Source organism: Papio anubis, chromosome 1 (genome assembly GCF_008728515.1).
Source record: "Papio anubis isolate 15944 chromosome 1, Panubis1.0, whole genome shotgun sequence".
In the NCBI taxonomy this organism is placed as follows: domain Eukaryota; kingdom Metazoa; phylum Chordata; class Mammalia; order Primates; family Cercopithecidae; genus Papio; species Papio anubis.
The window spans coordinates 156,366,153-156,388,185 of record NC_044976.1 but is presented as its reverse complement, the minus strand read 5'-3'; the positions used below and the strand labels follow the sequence as shown (position 1 = coordinate 156,388,185).

At 51.5% G+C, this 22,033-nt stretch overlaps 1 protein-coding gene across 1 annotated transcript; it reads right to left on the bottom strand.

The window, feature by feature from the left end:
• Window positions 1-1,884: 1,884 nt before the first annotated feature.
• On the bottom strand, window positions 1,885-21,607 carry NUAK2 (NUAK family kinase 2). Its single transcript, XM_009188944.4, has 7 exons — window positions 21,219-21,607; window positions 11,843-11,963; window positions 8,757-8,908; window positions 8,333-8,398; window positions 6,039-6,158; window positions 5,050-5,182; window positions 1,885-4,368 (listed from the first exon to the last, which is right to left on the bottom strand). The coding sequence occupies exons 1-7, from the start codon at window positions 21,579-21,581 to the stop codon at window positions 3,305-3,307; spliced, it is 2,019 nt and encodes a 672-aa protein (XP_009187208.3). The 5' UTR covers window positions 21,582-21,607; the 3' UTR covers window positions 1,885-3,304.
• Between the last annotated feature and the right edge of the window lie 426 nt (window positions 21,608-22,033).

The following is a 22,033-nucleotide window of genomic DNA, read 5'->3' as shown; positions in this document are numbered from 1 at the left end:
AAGAACCTGGCATATAATGGATGCTCATATAATAAATATGGCAGATAATAAATATTTATAAATAAAACTGGCATATAAATTTATAGTTCCTACACTTAAACATTCTTTTATCCAATTCTCCAAACCCCATGCAGTTCACGTGAGTCTGTGGGATGTCAGACCTGGGTTTGAGGTCTGATTTCCCCATTTGCTATCAAGTTCTTTTTTTTGAGACAGAATCTCGTTCTGTCGCCCAGGCTGGAGCGCAGTGGCACAATCTCAGCTCACTGCAACTTCCGCCTCCCAGGTTCAAGGGTTTTTCCTGCCACAGCCTCCCAAGTAGCTGGGCCTAGAGGTGTGAGCCACCATGTGTGGCTAATTTTTTGTATTTTTAGTAAAATCAGGATTTCACTGTGTTGGCCAGGTTGGTCTCGAGCTCCTGACAAGCGATGCTTCTGTCTCGGCCTCCCTAAGTGCTGGGATTACAGATGTGAGCCACCTGCGCCTGGCTTACTTCATGTTTTTGAGTCTCCATTTCTTTTATAAAATGAGAACGATAAAAATAGTACTGAACTAACAAGGCTATCGCGAGCGTTACGTGAGGTAAGACACCTAAAGGGCTTGACCCATAGCACTTCGTGAATGGTAGCGCCTATTATTATCTCCCAAGATGCAATTCTTTCCATCATCCAAACTCCCTTTCAACAGGATCTGAACCAGTAACCATTTGTGATTGAATTTATTGCATGCTACCTTACCCCTAGTCTGTAACCTCCTTGAGGCTAAGATCTCTTTTTCTTTTTGTTTTTGTTTTTTCGATTTTTTGGTTTTTGCACCAGGCATACAGCAATTACCTCTGTCTTCTACTAAGCTTAGCACACAAAAGGGCTTGATTCATGAGAGGAATGAATAAAGGAGCACTGCTAACCCCACAGCTGAACTCTAAGCTTCTGGAGATAAACCCGCCCCCTGGATTTTTTCCATGTTTACCCAGAGTCTAGCCCAGAGTTTCAGCACTGAGTAGGACCTCAGAGACTTAAGACCTAAGTACTCCAGTGTCGCCTAAGCAATGTGTTGTTTGCTCTCCCACCTTGACCCCATAGTTGCCTTGCCCTCCCCATCTCCTTTGCAGACTCGTGACTTTGCCAGCTCAGCTCTCCAGGTGCGGGAGGGGAGGTCCAACGCTCCACTGGGCAGGCACCGACAGCTGGCAGGACAGGTGTGTTGTGGGGCCGGAGCCAGAGCTGGGGATGTTTGGAAGCCTCCTGTGACTACCAGAGTGGGTCGCGGGTAGGGGAGGGAGGCTGCCTGAAGCCAGAGCCAGCCGGCTGCTGGCCGGCACTTTGTCCTCATCCTCCCTTTCATCCCCAGCCCTCGGAGCCTGGGAGTTTCTCAATGGAGCAGGCGTGTGGGGAATGCTCTGCAGGGGGCTGAGGGAGTTGGCGTATGGTGGGGGTGGACATTCCAGGCATTCTTTGCTTTCTCTAGGAGTCAGGCAGTGAGGACAGAGAGGGGAGAAGCTGCCCAGCACCAGAGTAAAGGGGATTTCTTAGGAGGGAGAGAATAAAGGCAGTGGGGGTGTCTTTACCCAGCAGGAGCAGGGCTCTAGCAGACAGGAGCAGGGGTGGGAGGAGGCAGGTGGTGGGGGCAGGGTGGGATAATCTGCCAAATCCACTTCTACTTTAGTGCCAAAGGCCAGAAGAACAACTGGGACCCTGGGCCCAGGGCCTTCCCACCTGTGTGCTTAGGGTCAGGCCAGAGCTACTGAGCTCACGTTTGTTTTGATTCGGCAGTTTTTCTACTTCCCATCCCTGGCAGCCTAGGGGAACCAGTATTAGGAGAAGGCTCAAAAACCTGCTCAGCACCATCCCTCCCCACCTCAATCACCACAGAGAACAGCAGGGCCTGCTTCCAATCACCTTTCTGGTTTTAATGGTACTTTTTGGCCACGAAGGTCCATTAGGTAGAGACCATTAGGTAGAGAGACTCAGAGTGTGGAGTAGGGTGTGGAGGGGCCGTGGGAGGAGGTGGAAATCGTTGCAAAAATGTCTCTCTGTACACAAAACTTAGATGTCATAGTGGATTTTCCCAGAACATAGAATTCACATTATTGAAAACAGCAAGATTCACTTTTCCTAAAACACAAAGCTGAGAACATAAAAAATAAATATGGACACTCTAGAGTCCTGAAGGCCCAGAGAACACATCCATAGTCTGGACTTTAGAGCAGCTTAGAGGCAGAAGTTCTGAGTCTCTGAGGTCCAAGGTGGAGTCCAGAAGAGCCTGGACCCCTTGAGATGAAGTCCACACAGCAGGCGGAGGCTTTTCAAGTCTTTCAGATTCACAGCAGCAACTCCAGGAGGCTCAGGCCAGGTTTGGAGGATGAAAAAGGAAAGAGAACCACTGAAGAAACAGAGATTGTGTTCTCTTACTCCCAGGCTAAATAAGAAGGGTTAGGTCAGGCATGGTGGCTCACACCTGTAATCCCAGCACTTTGGGAGGCTGAGGCGGGTGAATCACCTGAGGTCGGGAGTTTGAGACCAGCCTGACCAACATGGAGAAACCCTGTCTCTACTAAAAATACACAATTAGCTGGGCGTGGTGGCGGGTGCCTGTAATCCCAGCTACTACGGAGGCTGAGGCAGGAGAATCACTTGAACCAGGGAGGCGGAGGTTGAGGTGAGCTAAGATCACGCCATTGCACTCCAGCCTGGGCAACGAGAGCGAAACTCCGTCTCAAAAAAATAAATAAATAAATAAAAATAAAAATAAGGAAGGGTTACTCCAGACCATTCCCAGGATGCCTCAGGCACATTAGGGATGCCACCATCCAGTTCTGGTGGTTGGTAGGAATGGGAATGTGTGTGTAAAGAGGTCTGACCCCACTTGGCAGGGAATGAGTAGGGAAGGAGCTGTCCTTAGAAGGCACCATGTGTACAGAGTATTCATGGGATGCAGGAGATGGGCCCTGGGAGAGTTCACTTTCCAGGTCTCTGTGGCCCCACCACGTGCACAAGAAACAGGCAACCTGGACTCTGTCATGCACAAGAAATGGGCAACGTGGACTCTGTCTCGGGCCTTCCCATTCCCCTCTCTTTCTCTATTATCCTCTTGGTTCAGCAGGGCTGAAGACAGACACCGAACCCTTGACGCACTTCATTTGCCTACTTCCCACATCCAGCCCTGTCCAGGGCTCCACTGCAAACTGTCTCAGCCTTCTGAGTGGGGATGCAGGTCCTGGGAGGTGGGGGAGAAGGCATCTCCCCTTGGGGTACAGCCAGCTGCATCTGAGAGCCTGCCCAGGCTGGGGCAATGCCTGCCCCACTCAGGTGAGCTTTGAGCAGACCCTCAGTGCCTGTCGGTAGGTCGCCGTCACCTCCTGGCAGTCCGTCAGGGAAAAGCAGCTGTCCCCCAAAGGATCCTGCCGCCAGCGCCTCAGGCAGCTTCCAGGGCCCTCAGAGGGGGGCTCCTCAAGCCCCATGAGGTTGTCCACAGACACACAGCCCCGCAGCGGGGGTTCTGGGAGCCGTTCAGGCAAGTCCAGCTGTTCAAAGGACTCAGAGGACAGGATGCTGTCCTCGCTCACAGCCCCTGAGGGTCGGCTGGCCCGGGCCAGGGGGCGAGGTGGGGCGAGTTCATCCAAGGAACCGAAGGTGGTGGGGGCCGCGAGCTCCAAGGTTGCCCGGGAGAACTTGCCGTTGAGTTTGAGGATACCTTTGCGATGGAGGAGCAGCCCTGAGGCTTGCGGGGGCTTCTGCTCCTTGGGATCCCCGCTCACAAACACGTCGCCTGCATCCAAGAGCTCCCCAGATTCACTGGGCTCGGGAGAGGAGTAGTAGCCAGACTCGCGCTGTCGGGGTTTCTTGAGGATGCCCTTCTTGGGGAGCAGGGGGGGAGCCTGCCCTGGGCTCGCAGGGATCGGGCTGAGCTCCTGAAGGTCCCCCTGTGCCCCCTCTGCAGAGGCTGACACCTTCTTCTTGAGAATGCCCTTCGGCAGCTTGAGGTTGCTCTTGCCAGGGCGAGGGGCAGTGTCATCAGCCGGGTCACCGTGGAGAGACTGGGCCATGTCATTCTCCTTGCGGGACTTCTTGAGTGAATGCTGGCGCTCCAGACCAGGGGTGGTGCTTCCCCCACCAGGCGCATGCTGCTTGAAGAAGCTGCACACCTTGGCCCCATTCTCCAGGAGGGGGCGGGAGGAACGCCGGAGCCAGTCAGCCATGGAGGCCCGGGCAGAGTCACTGCCAGGGTGCCCACCCTCGTGCGGAGCCTCCTGCTCTCCCACACGGGAGGCGTAGCCCCAGTTGACCCACCAGTGACTGGCCACATCCTCCAGGGTGGCCCGGCGGGTGGGGTTCACCATCAACAGCCACCGGATCAGGCCACAGGCGTCTGGAAGACAAACGGCAGGTGCTTCAGTTTGGCAGCTCCCAGAATAGGCACTCCCTGTCCCCTGTCCCCAGCTCATCCCCTTTTGAGCTAAGACACTGCTTACTCCTGGGTTGGATGCGTCCCTTCCAGCCTACGGCTCTGTACATGCCTTGGCCCAGGACAGCTCCCCAGTCCACAGTTCCTGGACTGACTCCTCCTGCCTCTCTGTCCTCTGACCCCTCAGGACTGTGACCCCTTCATGAGCCCTTGTGTGTATGTTGGTATCTATCCTCTCTCTCTCTCCATTGCAATTCAACCCTCTGAGGGTAGAGACTGTGTTCAGGGTAAACTGGGGCTCTCACACCCTTCTTCCTGCCTTCTAAGTCATAGTCAAGGACAAAAAGGTTTCTGAGGATGAGAACAAAAGCAATAGGAAATGAGACAACTGTAGCAAAGGAGATCTAAGTGAGAGCTTAGGAACCACTTCCCGAATATAATCGAGCATGCCCCTATGGGAAGAAAGCTATCCCCTCCTTCCCCAGAGGTCTCGACATTGGACATACGGTGGACGGTCCCCTAACCTACCATGGGCCATGATGGACTGTTGCCCTTTTGACTTTAGTGCCACTGTGTAGTTCTTGCCTTAGGAATGAGTGAAGGACACCCCAGGCCTGGATAAGAACACCCACCCCTCTCACTCACCAGAAGGTTTAGGTGGCTCCCGGTAGGCCCCGTTGCTGATCTGTTTCACCAGCATCTTATGGTCATGCCCGTCAAAGGGCATAGTGCCATGCACCAGGATGTAGAGGAGAACACCCAGGGACCAGCTGTCCACCTGAGAGAGACAGGGGAGGTCAGCAGGGATGCTCATACCAGATGAGAAAATGGTACATGCTGGAGAACTCAGAGGCCAGCACACCTGAGGATGACCCACCTCTCCTACCCAGGGGCCAAGACGGGGATGCTGCAGAAGGGGGCTGAGATGTTGTCAATCGCTTTCCCTGGGAGGGACAGCCACAAGCACAAGAGCTATAGCCAGGTCATCTCTTCTGGGCTGGGGAAGGGGTGGTTGTGACAGATACCATCTCTGCGTCACTCTCGGGAGGCTGGACTGGGTGCCGGGAAAGGTACCAGGAACGAGGAAGGTGAAGGAGGCAAAGAACTAACCTAGGAGGCAGGAGACCTAAGTTCTAGTTCCAGGGTTTTTTTGTTTTGTTTTCTTTTTCATTTTTTTTGAGATGGAGTCTTGCTCTGTTGCCCAGATTGGAGTGCAGTGGCATGATCTCGGCTCACTGCAAACTCTGCCTCCCAGGTTCAAGTGATTCTCCTGCCTCAGCCTCCCAAGTAACTGGGATTACAGGTGTATGCCATAAAGCCCCATTATTTTTGTATTTTTTTTAGTAAAGACGGGGTTTCACCACGTTGGCCAGGCTAGTCTTGAACTCCCAACCTCAAGTGGTCCACTTGTGGACCTCCCAAAGTGCTGGGATTTCAGGTGTGAGCCACTGCGCCCAGCCTAGTTCTAGTTTTGCCACTCGTGGCTAGACACCGGGCAAGTTACTACTTTTTGGGAGGCTTCAGTTTTGTGCTCTGAAAAGGTGAATAATGAGAAAACTAGCCCATTAATCTCCCAGGATCTAAAGTCATAGTAAACACCCGAGGCAGGCCGGCAGGGGAGAGTGGTCACCTACCTCTGGGCCTGTGTAGGGCTTCCCATTGACAATCTCCGGCGAGGCATAGAGGGGGCTCCCACAGAATGTCTGCAGGAACTTGCCTTGATGGTAGAGGTTGGAGAGGCCGAAGTCAGCAATCTGCAGGATTGAATCAAACACGGGCACAGGTCATGTCAAGGCCTGGGTTTTTCTGTAGCTCTTGGCCCACCCCTCTTCGGACCCTGGGGAAACCCTGGCTCCAGTGGAGGAAAGGGTCTCCATGACCCCCACTCCACACTGAGCACTGTCAGCATAGCTCAGGCCCTGGAAGAACGAACCCTGAGGAGCTGTGGCAGTAAGGAGCATCTAGGCAGAGGTATGTGGGGGCTTCAGGATCCTCACTGCTCCCCAGACCGCTTTGCTCACATGGCATTCCACTACAGAGATGCTCTCTCATGCCCATATCCCTTGGAAAGTCTACCATTTCCTTCTTCTAGAAGCCTAGAGTTTCCAATGCCTCCCTGGAGCCCCTGCTCATTAGATCTGCCTTCCAGACAGACTGTACACTCCCATGCCGACCTCCTTGCCCCCACCTCTCCTGCAGCTGCTAGCCCAGCTGAGAGCCTGCATGAGGTTCTAAGGATGTTTAGTGATGGAAAGGAGGGTCAGCCAGATGGAAGGGGAAAGCCAGCATCTTGTGATAATGTCATGGCCCTCAGGAACAAGCAAGCCCTGTAACCAATGAACCACATAAGACTTGAGCTGCCCTTCCTAGCAAAGGGCTTATTCTTGTGTGCACACCTGGGCAAGAACTTGGTGGCAGAAACCTGGGGTCAGCCCAATATAGCTCAGAAGCAATAATGAGGGCAGAACAAACGTCAGGGCTGTGGTTACAGCCCAGGACTCCCTGAACCATCTGATATTGAGGGCTTGAGAACCCGACCCCATCGTCTCATTCCCCGGAGACACCCTTTCCCACCTATCCTCAGTAAGAGGCTGAGGCCATGCCCTCGTGCTCCCCACCTCTTCACCTCATCAGAGGTTATGTGTGTTCAGGGTGGGGAGGGGCTGTTTATGAAACCCTGGCTCCTTTGTTTATGGTTTTATTGGGCTCTTATCAAGCAGTTGCCAGTTGAAGCCCATAATGAAGCACATGATTGGTAGAGACAGGAAAGTTCATGCCTGTCCATGTTTGTGCCCGATTATGTGGGTTTACTGGCTGTGGCTTCCCTCCCTTCTGGTCAGCATCAAAGACCGCCCCACCTGCTCCGGGAATTGACTGGTAAGAGGGAATGAACTCAGTACCAGGGCACCTTATGGTACAGGTCAGGAGCCACTGGAAGAGACTATGGCCTGGGTTCAGGAAGATTCTGAAGAGGGTCAGAGTACAGCGTCACCTTCCCAGGTGCCTGCAGGGGCCAGCCTCCCCGGTGCCATGTCCTTCCTCCAGCCCTGAGATCTCAGTTTATCCCATCAACATGAACTTTTCCATGCCTGAATTTAACTACTTAAGCATGGAAATCCAGCAGCTGCAGAAAGCAGGAAGCTGGAGCTGGAGTCCTTCATCTGTGGGAAGTTTCCAAAGGGCCATCTAATTGTAGCAGTTTTTTTTTTTTTTTTGAGATGGAGTCTCACTTTGTCGCCCAGGCTGGAGTACAGTGGCGCGATCTCGGCTCACTGCAAGCTCCACCTCCCAGGTTCACGCCACTCTCCTGCCTCAGCCTCCCGAGTAGCTGGGACTACAGGCGCCAGACACCACACCTGGCTAATTTTTTGTATTTTTACTATAGACGGGGTTTCATCGTGTTAGCCAGGATGGTCTCGATCTCCTGACCTTGTGATCCACCCGCCTCGGCCTCCCAAAGTGCTGGGATTACAGGCGTGAGCCACCGCGCCTGGCTAATTGTAGCAGATTAAAGCATGCATGTGTGTGTGTATGCAAGTGTGTACACACATGGGCAGGGAGAAGAACTCAGGCCGGGCCCATCCCAAGGTTGTATTAAACCTGACCTTAGATCTAGACTCCTGTCACCCTTATGACATCAAAGGAGCACTGATCTGGGAGTCAGAAGATCTTGGTTCTAGTCCAGGCTCAGCCACACACTAGTTGTGTGATCTTGTGCAAAGCACCCCTCAGCTGAGGCCCCAGCTCTCCATCCACACAATGAGGTGTTGGAATGGATGACGGCTGAGGTCCCTACCAGTACCAATGAAGGTCAGCCTTGCTCAGCTCCTTCAGGAATCCACCAAGAGCTTACAGCTACTTGGCTGGGGACAGTGCAGAAAAGCTGGGGTGGGCAGGGAGGCTTCTAGAAATAAGAAGTGGGACTCACCTTGATATTTCCATTGGCATCCAAGAGGATGTTCTCCAGCTTGAGATCTCGGTGGACAACTCTATTCTGAAAGAAGGAGGGGGCAGTCAGGGGAAGGTCACCACGGAACGGAAGGTGATGAGGGACCTACTCTGGAGACTGAGGTAAACACAAAGGGAGCCAAGTGGGCTTGAGCACAGGTAGGCTGGGAATGCCCATCTTTATTGGTGTGGGCTGCAAGAAATCACAGGCCCTTCTATCCCCGGGTAAGGGACTCAAAGTTAGAGACACCAGCATTTCCCTGAGAGTCCAGAATCTAGTTTTGCCTCTATTTCTGTCTCCCTGTGTGATCCTGGATAAGTCATGGAACCTCTCTGGTCCAAAACAGCCCCAGAGCCCCAGCGACCACCCGCTGAGAACACGGCTGGAGCAGGTAGGTGCTCACCTGATGGCAGTAGTGCACGGCAGAGACGATCTGCCGGAAGAAATGCCTAGCCTCGCGCTCACTGAGCTGCTGCCGCTCGCTGATGTAGTCATAAAGGTCGCCCCGGCTGGCATACTCCATGACGATCACGATCTTGCTGCTGTTCTCAAACACTGGGCAGAGCAAAGAAAGGAACGTCAGGCCCTCCCAGAGTGCACTGCTCTCCACTGGGGGTGACTCACTCCTCCCCCACCCCGGGCCCCACACCAGACAGGACCCGCTCCAGGGATATCTGCTATTGGGGCTATACGGTGGCAAATAAGGGCAGAAGAAGGGCCTTGGAAGTTCTCAGCATCTTCCAGGAGCCATGAGTTAAGGCCAAAGACACTGGCTCACCCTCTGCCTCCTTGGAAGTTCAGGCTTTTGGGAATTCTGAAAAATCACCCTGCCCTTTCAGGAAGCCAGAGACGTCACTAGATGGGAATGAAAAGCCAGGCTCCTTGGTTCAAGAACCTGGTACTTTTTCACCTTGTGGCGTTGGGCAAATGTCTTCTAGAGACATGAGTAAGAATGCAGGTTTGCTGGGTGATCTTGGACAAGTCATTAAACCACTGTGCTTCAGTTTCCTCATTTGAAAAGCAGGATAATAAGGCAACCTCACAGGGCTGGGGTGAGAAACATAAAAAGTCAGCAGCAGTTCCAGGGCTGGCTGAGCAAGCTGGTGTAGGTCTGACACATAAACAAGCACTCGATAAATGGTACCTATGGTTGGATATTGATTTATTGATTTATTGAGACGGAGTCTCGCTCTGTCATCCAGGCTGGAGTGCAGTTGCGTGGTCTCGACTCACTGCAACCTCCACCTCCCAGGTTCGAGCGATTCTCCTGCCTCAGCCTCTTGAGTAGTGGGGATTAAAGGTGCATGCCACCATGCCCAGCTAATTTTTGTACTTTTAGTACAGACGGGGTTTCTCCATGTTGGCCAGGCTGGTCTCGAACCCCTGACTGCATGATCTGCCCACCTTGGCCTCCCAAAGTGCTTGGATTACAGGCGTGAGCCACTGCACCCGGCCACAGTTATATTTATAATCAATGCCCTCATGCGTACATTTGAAAAATAAGGCCAATAATAATGTCTGTCTTGAGGATCAGAAGAGGGAATAAAAGTATATTAAAGTGGATCATGAACTATAAAGCACCACGGAGAGCTGAGATATTCATCACCATCTCTGACTTCCATCCAGAGGATCCAGGGCAGGGCCTCATGAATAAGGCCTTCTACACAGAAGCAATCAATACATATTTGGTAATTAATTGACTGGCTGGGTCCCCGGCAGCCACCCCATCCCAGCTGGCTCATCTCTCTGGGTAGGAGTGGCCCTCTTGCCACTTGAAGACTAGGTAGGGAGTGGCTGGTTCACCAAACTGGCCCTTCTGCCTGGTGTGTGTTAGAACATGTATGTCCATGACACTGTATCTTTGTGTCAAACGGGTCCTATGAGTTTGGCTTGCTTGGTCTGCCCCAGAGCTAATATTGTCTAGGCTCTGAGAAGGAGTGAAGTGAAGAGGCTTCTCCCTAGAGGAGTCCCAGCTTCCAGGGAATTGGATACATGGCCAGGAGGACTGTCTTTTTTTCCAGGGGGACAGGAGTAAATGGCCCTTATCTGTGGAGGCCCAGCCTCCTGGGGATGCCTGGCTGAGACTCCACCCCTATGGCTCTCATCATCTCTGCAAGGGTGCATGCAACCTTTGTGCCATAAAATTGGGAGTCAAAAGCCAGCCAGGGCACATTTTGGAGAACAGCTAGGTTAGAGGTCAGTTCCCAGGACTGAGGCACACCCACTACCTCACATCCCTTGAAGCCTATAGCAGGAAGGGGATGAATTTGGGACACACAGTCACTATGATGTTCTCATGTCTGTTGAATCTGAAGGTGCCAAAGAAGTCATATCCTGAGCTGCAGCGCTCAGTTCCCAGATCCAGCTGGAGATATAAGGCAGAATTCACACACACACGCACACGCACGCACATGCACACACACCAATCACCACACTCAGCCTAGCTGGAGATATGGGTGTAAGGCAGATTTCATACACACATACAAACACACATACACACACACACCCCAATCACCACACTCAGCCTGGCTTAACCAATACTTTGTCATCTCCCCACTCTTCCCTGAGGGAAGCACACAGAGATACAATTAACCTTCTCAGCCACTTGCCTGGCTCTTCATGGGACAGGCTCAAGCCACAGGGCCATGTTAGTGGCTCTACCCTTAATCTTTCTATGACCACGACCCAAGAGCAGAGACTGCTCTATTTTTCCCCCACCAGGAATAGACAGACAAAGGGCAGAGCTACAGGCTCCCTTTCTTCCCTCCTGTTGCTATCCCTTGCTTCCCATCTAACTGATATTATGTAAAGGCTCAACGCAGACAGGTGTGTGTAGGAGAGGGCTCCCCATCTTTCCTTCGTCACCCTCTCTTGCTCGCTTTGTTGTCTGGGTCACGGGGAGGAGGGCAGCTGGAGTGGTGAAATCAGCACTGATGTCAGAGAAGAGGAGGCCAAGAAAGACAAGTAGCGGTAGGAGCCAGCCCTGTGGCAGGAATGATTCAGAGCCCAGGTCAGACTCTAGGAGATCTGGCTCTTGGGACGCATGAAGAATAGCACCCACACATCTGGGACAGGTGCAGGTCTAGGTATCTTTCAGCCTCCCCCAGATTGCTAAGGAGCTCACTGGGTTGGGAAGGTAGTATTCAAGTAGGGAAAACCGAATAATCACAACAAAAAACCCTGCAATTCCTTGAGTACCTCCCATGAGTGGAGCATTCAATGACATAAACAGTTTGATCTTTGCAACCACACTGTGATGTAGATGGGATTACCCCATTTTATAAATGAGGAACTGAAGCCCAGAGACTAACTTCAATGAGCTGTGCAAAGTCATACAGTTGAGTTTCAAATTCAGCTCCTGCCCACCTCTAGAACCTGTATCTTTTTTACTTCTTTATGTTATTTCTTCTGACACATGTACACACACATGTGAACACACGTATGCACACACATAGACCCCCAACTTCCAGCTTTAAGTGCCCACTGTACCTTCATGGATGGCAATGATGTGAGGGTGGTTGAGTGATGACATGATCTCAATCTCCCTACGTATGTGCATCAGATCTTGCTCATCTTTGATTTTGTCCTTCCGGATTGACTTGATGGCCACCTGGGAATAGAAGGCAGGAGAATGAGGAGAAAGGTTTGGCAGGAAAAGGTTTGGCAGAGGACACTCTGGGGGCCCTGGTCCTGGTGGTTTGCCTGTAGCTGCTATAAAGGCCACAGAGAACACCCAGAGAAGCCACTCCATCCTTCACCAGGGTAGGTGGCAGAGAGGCTGGAGAGCACTTTCTCTAGAAAAAGATCTCATCTGAGCTGAGTGCACATGGTCCATGCAGCAGGAAGCAATATGGACCAGTCACCTCCTTATTCATAGTCTACAGATAGCCCAGGAAGGTAAAAACCTGCATTTGCAAGGCTGATGCTTTATGAATTGTAAAGCAAATGTGCCAATCTGCACCATGCGCAAGGACCAGCCAGTTTTGCTCACCACTGAATTCTTAACACTGAGCACACTGCCTGATGCACGGTAGGCACAGAACAACTCCTTGGTGCATTAGTAAATGAACTGGCCCTCATGACAGCCTTGGGAGGTGGGCACAAAAAGCATCATCAATACCCTTTACAGGCGAATAAACTAGGACCCAGAGAGGTTAGATGATGTGCTCAGTCATACGGTCACTAACTGGCACAACTGGATTAGACTGTTGGCCATCTGATTCTCAGTTTGGTGCTTTTTCTGCCCCAGTACTGTAACTTGCTATAAGCAATCAGTCCCTAGCCACAAAGTGGAAACAACCCAAATGTCCATCAAGAAAAGTAGAGATAGGTCTGGGTGCAGTAGCTCAAGCCTGTAATCCAAGCACTTTGGGAAGCCAAGTCAGGAGGATCACTTGAGGCCAGGAGTTCACAACCAGCCTGGGCAACATGGCGAAACCCTGTCTGTACAAAAAATACAAAATCTAGCCAGGTATGGTGGCACATGCCTGTAGTCCCACTATAGGCGCGTGCTGAGGTAGGAGAATTGCTTGAGCCCAGGAGGCAGAGGTTGCAGTGAGCCATGAATGTACCACTGGACTCCAGCCTGGGCAACAGAGTGAGACCCTGTCTCAAAAAAAATAAAAAATAAAAAAAGAAATGTAGGCATAAATTACATGTGGTATGTCCATAGGATGGAATAGAATATTATTCAACCACAAAAAGGAATGAAATTCTGACACATGCTATAACATGGATGATCCTTGAAAATATTATGCTAAGTGAAATAAGCCAGTCACCAAAGGATCAATATTGTATGATCCCACTTAAATGAGGTACCAGGAATAGGCAAATTCATAGGGACAGAAAATATTAATAGAACGGTGGTTACCAGGAACTGGGGGAGGGGAAATGGGGAGGTGTTGTTTAATGTGTATAGTTTCGGTTTTGTAAGATGAAAAGAATTCTGGAGATTGGTTTACAACAACGTTAAATTTAACACTACCAGTACACTTAAAATGGTAACTTTTATCTTATGTATGTTTTACCACGTTTTTAAAAATTGGTCCCAAAATTATGAAAAAAAAAAAAAAAAAAGCCCCCAAACACCAGTCTATTCAGTTCAGACAAGAAATGTTCCTCCCCTGACAAGAAACAAACAACTCAACAGTGGCTTGTTATCTCAGGGCTTGCTACCTTAGTCCAGCAAGAGAAAAACACCACAGGAGGACTAAGCCTTCTGGACAGTATGTGTGGTGGGCTCCGGAAGGGTGGAGTGAGGCAGGAGGAAATGGAAAGAGGGCTACTGAGGTGCAGCTAGCAAAGCTCTGAGCCAACGAGGGTCTCGGTCCCTCTCTGCTCCACCCTCCTCAGCAGCAGCTCCTGGAGAAAACCCCAGAAAACACCAGGGAGCAGGGCCTGAGGCGCAGAGTTGGGGAGAGACGCTGCCTGGGGAGTCTGTCACTGTCCCCCTGGGCGAGTCCCACCCCTTCTCAAGAGCCCCGGGCTTTTTTTTTTTTTTTCTGTGAAACTAACAGGTTGAACTAAGAGATCTGAGGGGCTTTCCTGCTCTGAGTCTATGAAATGAGCTGTAGAGATGCCACGGGGCCCTCAGAGGCTGCAGGGCTGGGCGGGAGCAGGGTGGGGGTGGGGTGTCATAGGGCCAGCCAGTTCCTGGCAAGTGCTGCCCAAGGACGCAAATGGTAAATACGAGTCTTCCTCTTATGGGAGATAGGCAAGTTGTGAGAAATCTGAAGACCTAGACTGTGGTGAACAGCTCCTCGTTCAATTTCCCAGGAGGGTTTGCCTCCCCTCAAGATTCAAAGGGAGACAGAAAAAAGAAAACCCCTGCTCGATGGGAGGAGCCTCTAATCCACCCTTTCACAGGGCTCTGGAGGCAGACAATGGCTTCTGGCTTGCAGGGGCAGCAGGCCCTGCCGGCCTGTGTTCTCCATCGGACAAGAATGCGGAACAGCCCTAATCCCGTAAGAGGAGCTGCTCACAATGCCCTGGCCCGGTCACCCCGGCAACGGGCCAGGGATGGCGTGCCCTCCGCCCTGCTCCTCCCCCCTAGCTTCATCCTTGAAAGAGGGGAGGCCCTGCTCTCAGGCCCTCCCTGAGCAAGGCAGGGAGGACAATGGCAGGTGGGAGGGATGGTCACCATGGAGCCTCCTCCCCAGGATGCTGGAGAGGCCCATGCTGCAGCTGCAGGGGATGCGATGGGGTTATCCCCCTTCTGCTCCAAACCATACATCTGTCCCTAGTGAGCTAAACAAAAAAACAAAAACAAAAACCTGGGCTTGGAATTGGGCAGGGGGCCAGGGTAGGCGTAGAAAGGGCTTGAATTCTCCTTCAACTAGGAGGCACCTCTCTTTCCTGGATACAACTTGGCTCATTCCCACACACCTCTCGCCTCCATACCCTTTTTCCTCTCCCTGAAGGGGAGATTTTATGGACGAGTTATTTTCTCACTAAAATTCTTTGTTTAAAATAAAACAATGGATAAAGTTCTATGAGCTCTTCGGAGATAAAGGTCCATAAAGAGAAAACGATCAATCATATAGAAACACAAATCCCATATCTAGATAATCAAAACTATTTCAGAACTTAAGATGTACGCATAGGCACATCTTGGATGTTCAGTTGTGTACTCGCAGAGACAATAGTGAACTAAATCATCACAGGCTTAGGGGGCAGAACTCTAAAGATGACAAGGCCTAAAATAAATGAGGTTCCAAAAAAGGGAGAAAGGGGTCTTAGCGGGGCTGGGAGGAGTCTCTGCATAGGGGAGGGTGCATAAGTTGAACCCCAAGATCCATCTCTTTCAACTCCAGAAGTCCATGTTTCTACATCAGAATTGTTAATCCTCATTGAACAGTTCCAGCCTCCTGCAAGTTTGTGCTCTGGTATCAGGGGGTAGCTTAGGGACCCACCAGGTATCCATATTAGGTCCCAGCAGATCACAGTACGGCTGGCACTTTCCAGGAAGCAAACAAGTTATGTCATCAGGCCTCCATCAGTCCCCAAGCAGGTGGCAGACAAGAAGAGCCATGCATCACTGCCCTGGTGTGGTTGGGCCACTACTCTCCAGCCTATCCTGGCCCCACAGGAGAGGGCTCTAGCTATCTGTTGGCTGGCCTGTCAAAGTAAATTACAGCAACCGCTCAGGCCTGGACAGAGCTCAGCATACAGAAAGCGTCCAACAGTTGTTACTGGTGAACATAAATCACAAATATTTACTAGTTAAGTCACTGGGCTGCTGATCTTTGACTGATGGGAGCAGTGCTCAGATAAGATTTTCTCCTCTTCTTCCTAGTCACGGGTGGAGTTCACTTGGTTATAAGGACTAATTTTTCCGGACCTTTGTTCTCATCTGCAAGATAGCCGGGCAATATTCTCTAGAATAAAAATACGTTGATTAGGCTGGGCGCAGTGGCTCATGTCTATAATCTCAGCACTTTGGGAGACTGAGGCGGGCAAATCACTTGAGGCCAGAAGTTCGAGACCAGCGTGGCCAATATGGTGAAACCCTATCTCTACTAAAAATACAAAAATTAGCTGGGCCTGGTGATGCATTGCTGTAATCTCAGCTACTCGGTGGCTGAGGCACGAGAATTGCTTGAACCCGGGGGGGCGGAAGTTGCAGTGAGCTGAGATTGCACCACTGCACTCCAGCCTGGGTGACAGAGTGAGACTCTATCTTAAAATAAAAATAAAAATAAAAATAAAAATAAGACGACCAAAACCAAGGAAAGAGGGTAACAATTGCTGAACCAATCACCCAGAGGCAGGAAGGCCACATGCCTGAGATAGTCCTGGTCTAATTACTAACATTGCTCCTTTTACTCTCCAAAGTATCCAAGTTTAGACAGTACATTATATGGCCACCCTACTCAGAAGGGGAAGGAAAACCAGATTCAATGATAATAACGTCAACTTGAATATCTGGTTAGTGGAGAGGGCATCAAGAGCCCAGGTATCTAGTCCTTATTTGTCCCTATCGAGCTATGCAACTCTTAAGTCACTTGACCAGACAATAAGTCTGGTTAACTCATCTGGCTGGTTTTCATGTCTTCATCTGAAAAATGAAAGGATATTTATTCTTCAATCATCTGCTGAGTGCCTACTATGTGCCTGGCTGGCACTGTGATAGGTGTTAGGGATTCAGATAAAAATTGGACAATCCCACAGTCCAGTGGGAGGACTAACAATTAAATAAACTCCATTCTATTGTGATAAATGGGGCAGTTGATGTCCCTGCCCGCAGAGAGGCTCCAAGAGCACTGGAAAGAACTTCCTTTGCCTATAGGAGGAGCAGGGAAAACCACCTCCGGGAGAAAACTGCTTTGGATTTTGAAGGATGAGTGAGGTTTGCTAAGCCAAGGGAGGTGGGCTACGGAGGGACAACAGGGGCATTCCAGGCAGAAAGAAAGGTTTGAGCAAAGACCAGAAAGAGACATTCACGAATCTGCACATCAGGATCTCTACGCACCCTTCCAAACTCTAGAATTCTATGCCGAACTTCTTCAGAAACAGGCCACCTGCTACTATGCCAGGAAGGTGCTAGCCAAGGATTATTATAAGGAGCCCCATACTACAGCCACAGTAGCCTGCTTGAGCGTAATTTCTGATTCTGCCCCAGTGGTTTTCTTGCCCTGCGGTCCTGAATATTGGAAAAGGCAGCAGGGTTAATTCCTCGTCCTAGTTTGCAAACAGCACACACTGAAGCCCAGAAAGGCGCACTGAATTTTTCAAGGTTCCACAACCCATCAAGACACAATCAGGATTGAAGATGGAAAGATGGTGCCTGGAGAAGCTTCCATCTCAGCCATGGAGATTCCCTGCCTGCCTCCCATCCCTGGAGAAGGGAATGCCCTATATCTTGCCCTAGGCCAGGCTGTGCAGTATCGCCCAGCCACCCCATCCCACTTACAGACATACAAATATGCCCACTCCTTTATCAACACCCTGGAGAGGTAGGTGCTGTGGCTCAATTGGTAAACACTGCCTCCCTCCCAGGGACTCAGATCAGGAATGATCTGGATTCAGGAGAGGATGGTAGAAAGGTCTTAGGAAAAGAAGATCCAGAGATGCTGGTTCCAGGTGGAGGGAGAGAAGGTGCAAGCTGGGCATCTCTGGTCACAGTTATCACCTGGAGCTGGAGCCAAGATCCCTGATTCCTCTCTGGTGTTTAGTGGAGCAGCTGCTGTCTGGGAGGCAGGGCAAGGAGCTGGAGGATGACCCATTTAGATAACAGAGGAGAGGCTGGGCTGGGCTGGCCCAGGCTGGGCAGAGTGGGGATGGGCCTAGGGGTGGCTTACCATCCCACCACACCAGCCAGAGAGCTAGGCAGGGATCAGGAATAGGCTCCAAAGGGAGCCTGAGCCACCTCCCCATACTGTGCTGCCCCCTCCTTGCCATCCTCCAGCCCCCTCTACCAGGTTGCTGGGCAAAGAGCTTCCCTGCCCAGCCTTCTTGTGTGGTTTGGCTGGGGCTCAAGGACAAGAGTGGCCTGCAGCCTCCCTCCCTGCTACTGAGCGGGCAGGTGCAGAGGGAGCAGGGAGGGCAGTGTCCCGCCAAGCAAGCCCTTGGCAGCCAGCCAGGCAGGAGTCCTCTGGAGCTGGGGCCGAAGGAGAAACGAGGACTTTGAACAAAGCAGCAACCAAAGTGGTTTGGCTTAGGGAAGCCCAGCACAATCCTTACTCTTTCTTAGGGTAGGACAGACCTCCAGGACACAGGGATTTCCCAGGAAAGGGAAGGGCAGGACTTCATCAAAGCCAGCCCTGCTGGGATAACAACACTGTGTGTGTCAGATACTGTGCTATGCACTTTACATATGCTGTCTTACTTAATCCTAAGAGAATCCCACTAGATAGGAATGATCATCACCCCCACTTTACAGATAAGGAAACTGAGGTACAGAGAGGTTGCACAGCTGGTAAGCAATGGAGCCACGATTTGGATGCTCGCAGCCTTGACTCTCAGCTAGGCAGCATCCCCAACAAGGTTTGAAACCCAGGAATACAGTATAGTTCACCCACCCTGAATCCTTCAACACAGTCATTGTACGTGAGGGTGGGGGTTGGTTCCCAGTGACTCTTCCCACCTGAAGCACAGCCTGGAGCGCTGGGAAAGGCAGCGGGAGCTAACTTTTGGAATAACAAAGCACACTGAAGCAAGCCCGGGCTCATCTCAAGGCCAACTCCCAGTCTAGGACTCAGTACTTGGTCATCCAGGAGACCAAGTTGCAGGCATGCCACTCACCAGCTACAGGATAAGTCACTTCCCCTCTGCGGGCCTCAGCTACTCTGTCAGTGAAGGAATCAGACCACCTCAGTCATTTTCAAGCATTTTCAAATCCTGCACTGCACTCCAACACATGAAAAAGACAGAAGCACTCTCGCTCCAGAGCACCATCCACTTGGACTCATGCCCTTCATGGTGCACCTTGAAGGTAAGACTTCCATGCAGATCATCCAAAGGCTTTGGTGGACTCCATTTCAGAGACCCCAGCATGTGTTTTTCTCTTTAGGGGGAGGGGTGGCCAGGGGAGCTGGGAGAGTCCCAGGAGGAAATGTCATTTGGATATCAGGAATGTACTGAAGAGCCAGAGCAAATATTTGTTTTTCCTTTGATGCCCTCCTAGTTAGTTCCATTAGTTCCGCCCACCTGCCCTTCCCCTCTGCCAATCCCATCTGGCCCCGAAAATCCTATCTAGGCAGGTTGGGAGCGGGAAGCATGCTAGAAAGGTGGAGAGAAAATTGGGATAGAAGTCACCCAGCAGGCTTTCCTCTGAATCTAGCTCCCATCAAAAATCTCAATTCATTCTGGGGGAGGTCTTGGGCAAGCTCCCACACCCCTCTCCCCCACTGAAGTATCCTGAGATACTAGGGCTCTCTCGATTCACGGAGGACAGTCAAGAGGCAGGGGTGGGGTGGGGTGGGGAAGAGGCAATGCTCCAGAACTGAGAAACCATTAGCACAGCAGGCAGCCGCTCTCCAAGAAGGAAGGAGACCCTGAGCAAGTTCCCAGCTGCAGAACTGGGTGGTCTATGGATCAGGGAGGTTCACAGCAGGTCCCATGCCTACTGATCTTGGCTTCCTACATAGAGCAAGAGGCATGAGGCCAGGGAGTATCTTCTGATGTAATAAGAGCTGGAATCCCTGTCTAAATCCACTGAGGTTTGAAAACTGAAAGCTAGTTTATCTCATTCTGGAATCAAATGAGATCTCTCTCTTACTCTCTCTCTCTCACGCATGTCCACACACACACCCACACACACACCCACACACACACCCCACAGTGACCTGGGTCAAGAGCCTGATGGGATCTCTGAACTTCAATCTCAGGTTTTCAGTTTCTGGGCCACCCCAGTCCCCACGACCCAGTCTCCCCACCCCTAAGAGGCATGAAGCACAAGCCACCAGCAGTTATTTTCCAGCTAAGCCCCTGAAAAAGCCTGGGTCCAACAGCTTCAAGCCTGGAGCTTCACCAGGCCTTCAGACTTTGTAGAAAGAGAAAGAAAAGGCAAGCCAGGAAGTACATGATTGCCCAATAGCTGTAACCTGGCAGCAGGCAACTGGGGACTGTGCCAGGCAATAGCAGGAAAAACATACTCGGTGCTATTGATGGGGCCATACTCTATCCCTTTCTCCAACATCCACTCTCCTTCACCAGTGAAATGACTTCTTGAATTTCAAACCAGCTACTGGCTGCAAAAGCAAACACAATCTGGGGAAGTAACTGCTGATGTAGCCAACAGGGCAAACCATACACACACACACACACACACACCCTCACAACCAGCACCCAACTGGATTTGGCAAAACATAATAATGCCTAAACCACCTGCTCTAAAAGGTTGGTTAAAATATACATTATATGGCCCTATCCTAGCCCTTCAGAATTAACTACTCTGGGTGTGGAACCAGAGAATGTAAGTATTTTAAACAAACATCCCAGGTGATTCTTATGTACTTTAAACTCAAGTTTGAGAACCAGTTAACCACTGCTAACTAACTTTTGACAAATTTGCCATCCTTTCTGGGCTGGCCTTCCAGAAGTTCTCACTGCAAGTTCTATGTATCAGGAGCAATATAGTTCATATTTCGATCTTATTCAATTCTCACAGCAGCTTATGAGGCAGGCTGTGTTTTCTACAGTTCTGCAAAAGGGGAAACAAAGTACAGAGATGAAGGAAATTGCCCAAGGTCACACAGATTGCTAAACTACTACACTCGCACCAAAGTAACAGGGCGTGTTCTTGAAAAGGCCCCCAAACCGAAAGGTGTCTCTGGTACAGTGGACGTGGTTTCACATTTTCCAGAATCAAAAACTCATCATAATGAAACTTCAACTAAATTTTAGAGCTGGAAAGGACCTAAATGTCAAAATCCACCCGCTGTGCCAGAGCTCCAGTGCGCTGGGCTGCCAGATTCTTGGAGTTGGGGAACTCCACACCTCATCCATTCATTCAACCACACACATATTTACCAAATACCTATTAAGATGGGGTGCCTTCTACTTCCTCTTCCCATTGTACTCTATTGAACAGTCTGTTCCCAGCAAAATTCAACTAATCTTATCCCAGGACACGACACGATTCGTCTTTCCGCGCCAACTATCCATAGCCTCCCTTTTATTTGACAATCATCACAGCAGTGTGGTGTTGCTGGCTGGGGTTCGCAACTTTGCGACCACTGTCCCTGCAATCACGGACCGACACATCTGCCAGGGACAACACGCGGTAGCCACGCAAGCTCAGCGCGGTAAAGATCACGTTGGCCTCTCCGCCGAGCAACGAGCGAGCCCCCGCCCGCCCTCCTCCGCTCCCCGCCGGCGGCCAAGCCCGAGCCCGCCCCGCGCCGCGAGAGGGAGCCGCACTCACCAGGCGCCCCGAGCTCTCCCGCGCCTTCTTCACCTTCCCGTAGGTGCCTTTGCCCAGGGTCTCCAGGAACTCGTAGCGGTGCCGCAGGTTGTGCTTGTGGTGGTGCCGCTTCACCGCCTGCTTCTTCATCAGGGGCTTGGGCGACTTGATCAGCCCTTCCGCCAGCGGCCGGGTGAGCTCTGCGGCCGAGGGAGTGGGGCCGGAGCGCCGCGCGAAAACCAGCGACTCCATGGCGAGCAGGAGGTGAGCGAGGGCGGCAGGGGAATCAATAGGCTGTGCCGGGAGGGCTGAAGCGCTGGGCACAGGTCCCGCACCCGGACGGGGAGCCACAGCAGTACCACAGCGCGCAGTAAAGCACAGCATTCCAAGTAGTTATAAACGCCCTGAGTCCGAGGCCCTGGACACGCCCCCCGGCGCCCATTGGCCTGCTCGGCGGCGGCGCGTGACCACGGCCGTCCACATTGGCTCTCCGGAGTTCCAGGCCCCGCCTCCTCCCCGTAGGCGCGGCCGGGAAAGGTGTCAATGGAGCCCCGCCCACCAGGAATGGGGACTAGGGGATTCTAGCGGAGGCTGCCTGAGGCCCAGAACCTTACTCTGAGGGCCCTTGAAGCTGTACTTGCCTCTGAGTGGCGCTTGGTCCTGGTTAATGCCCTGTTGTTTTATTGTACTGTGTTCTCAGTTGGCTCAGAGGTCACCAAAGTATTTCTTCATCCTGAGTAATTTGCTTGTCCCAAGCCAAAATCTATAATTGCTTGACCACTTCATTAAGTCCATAAAGGAGAAAGGGAGCTGGGATAGGACAAGGCAGAATCCAG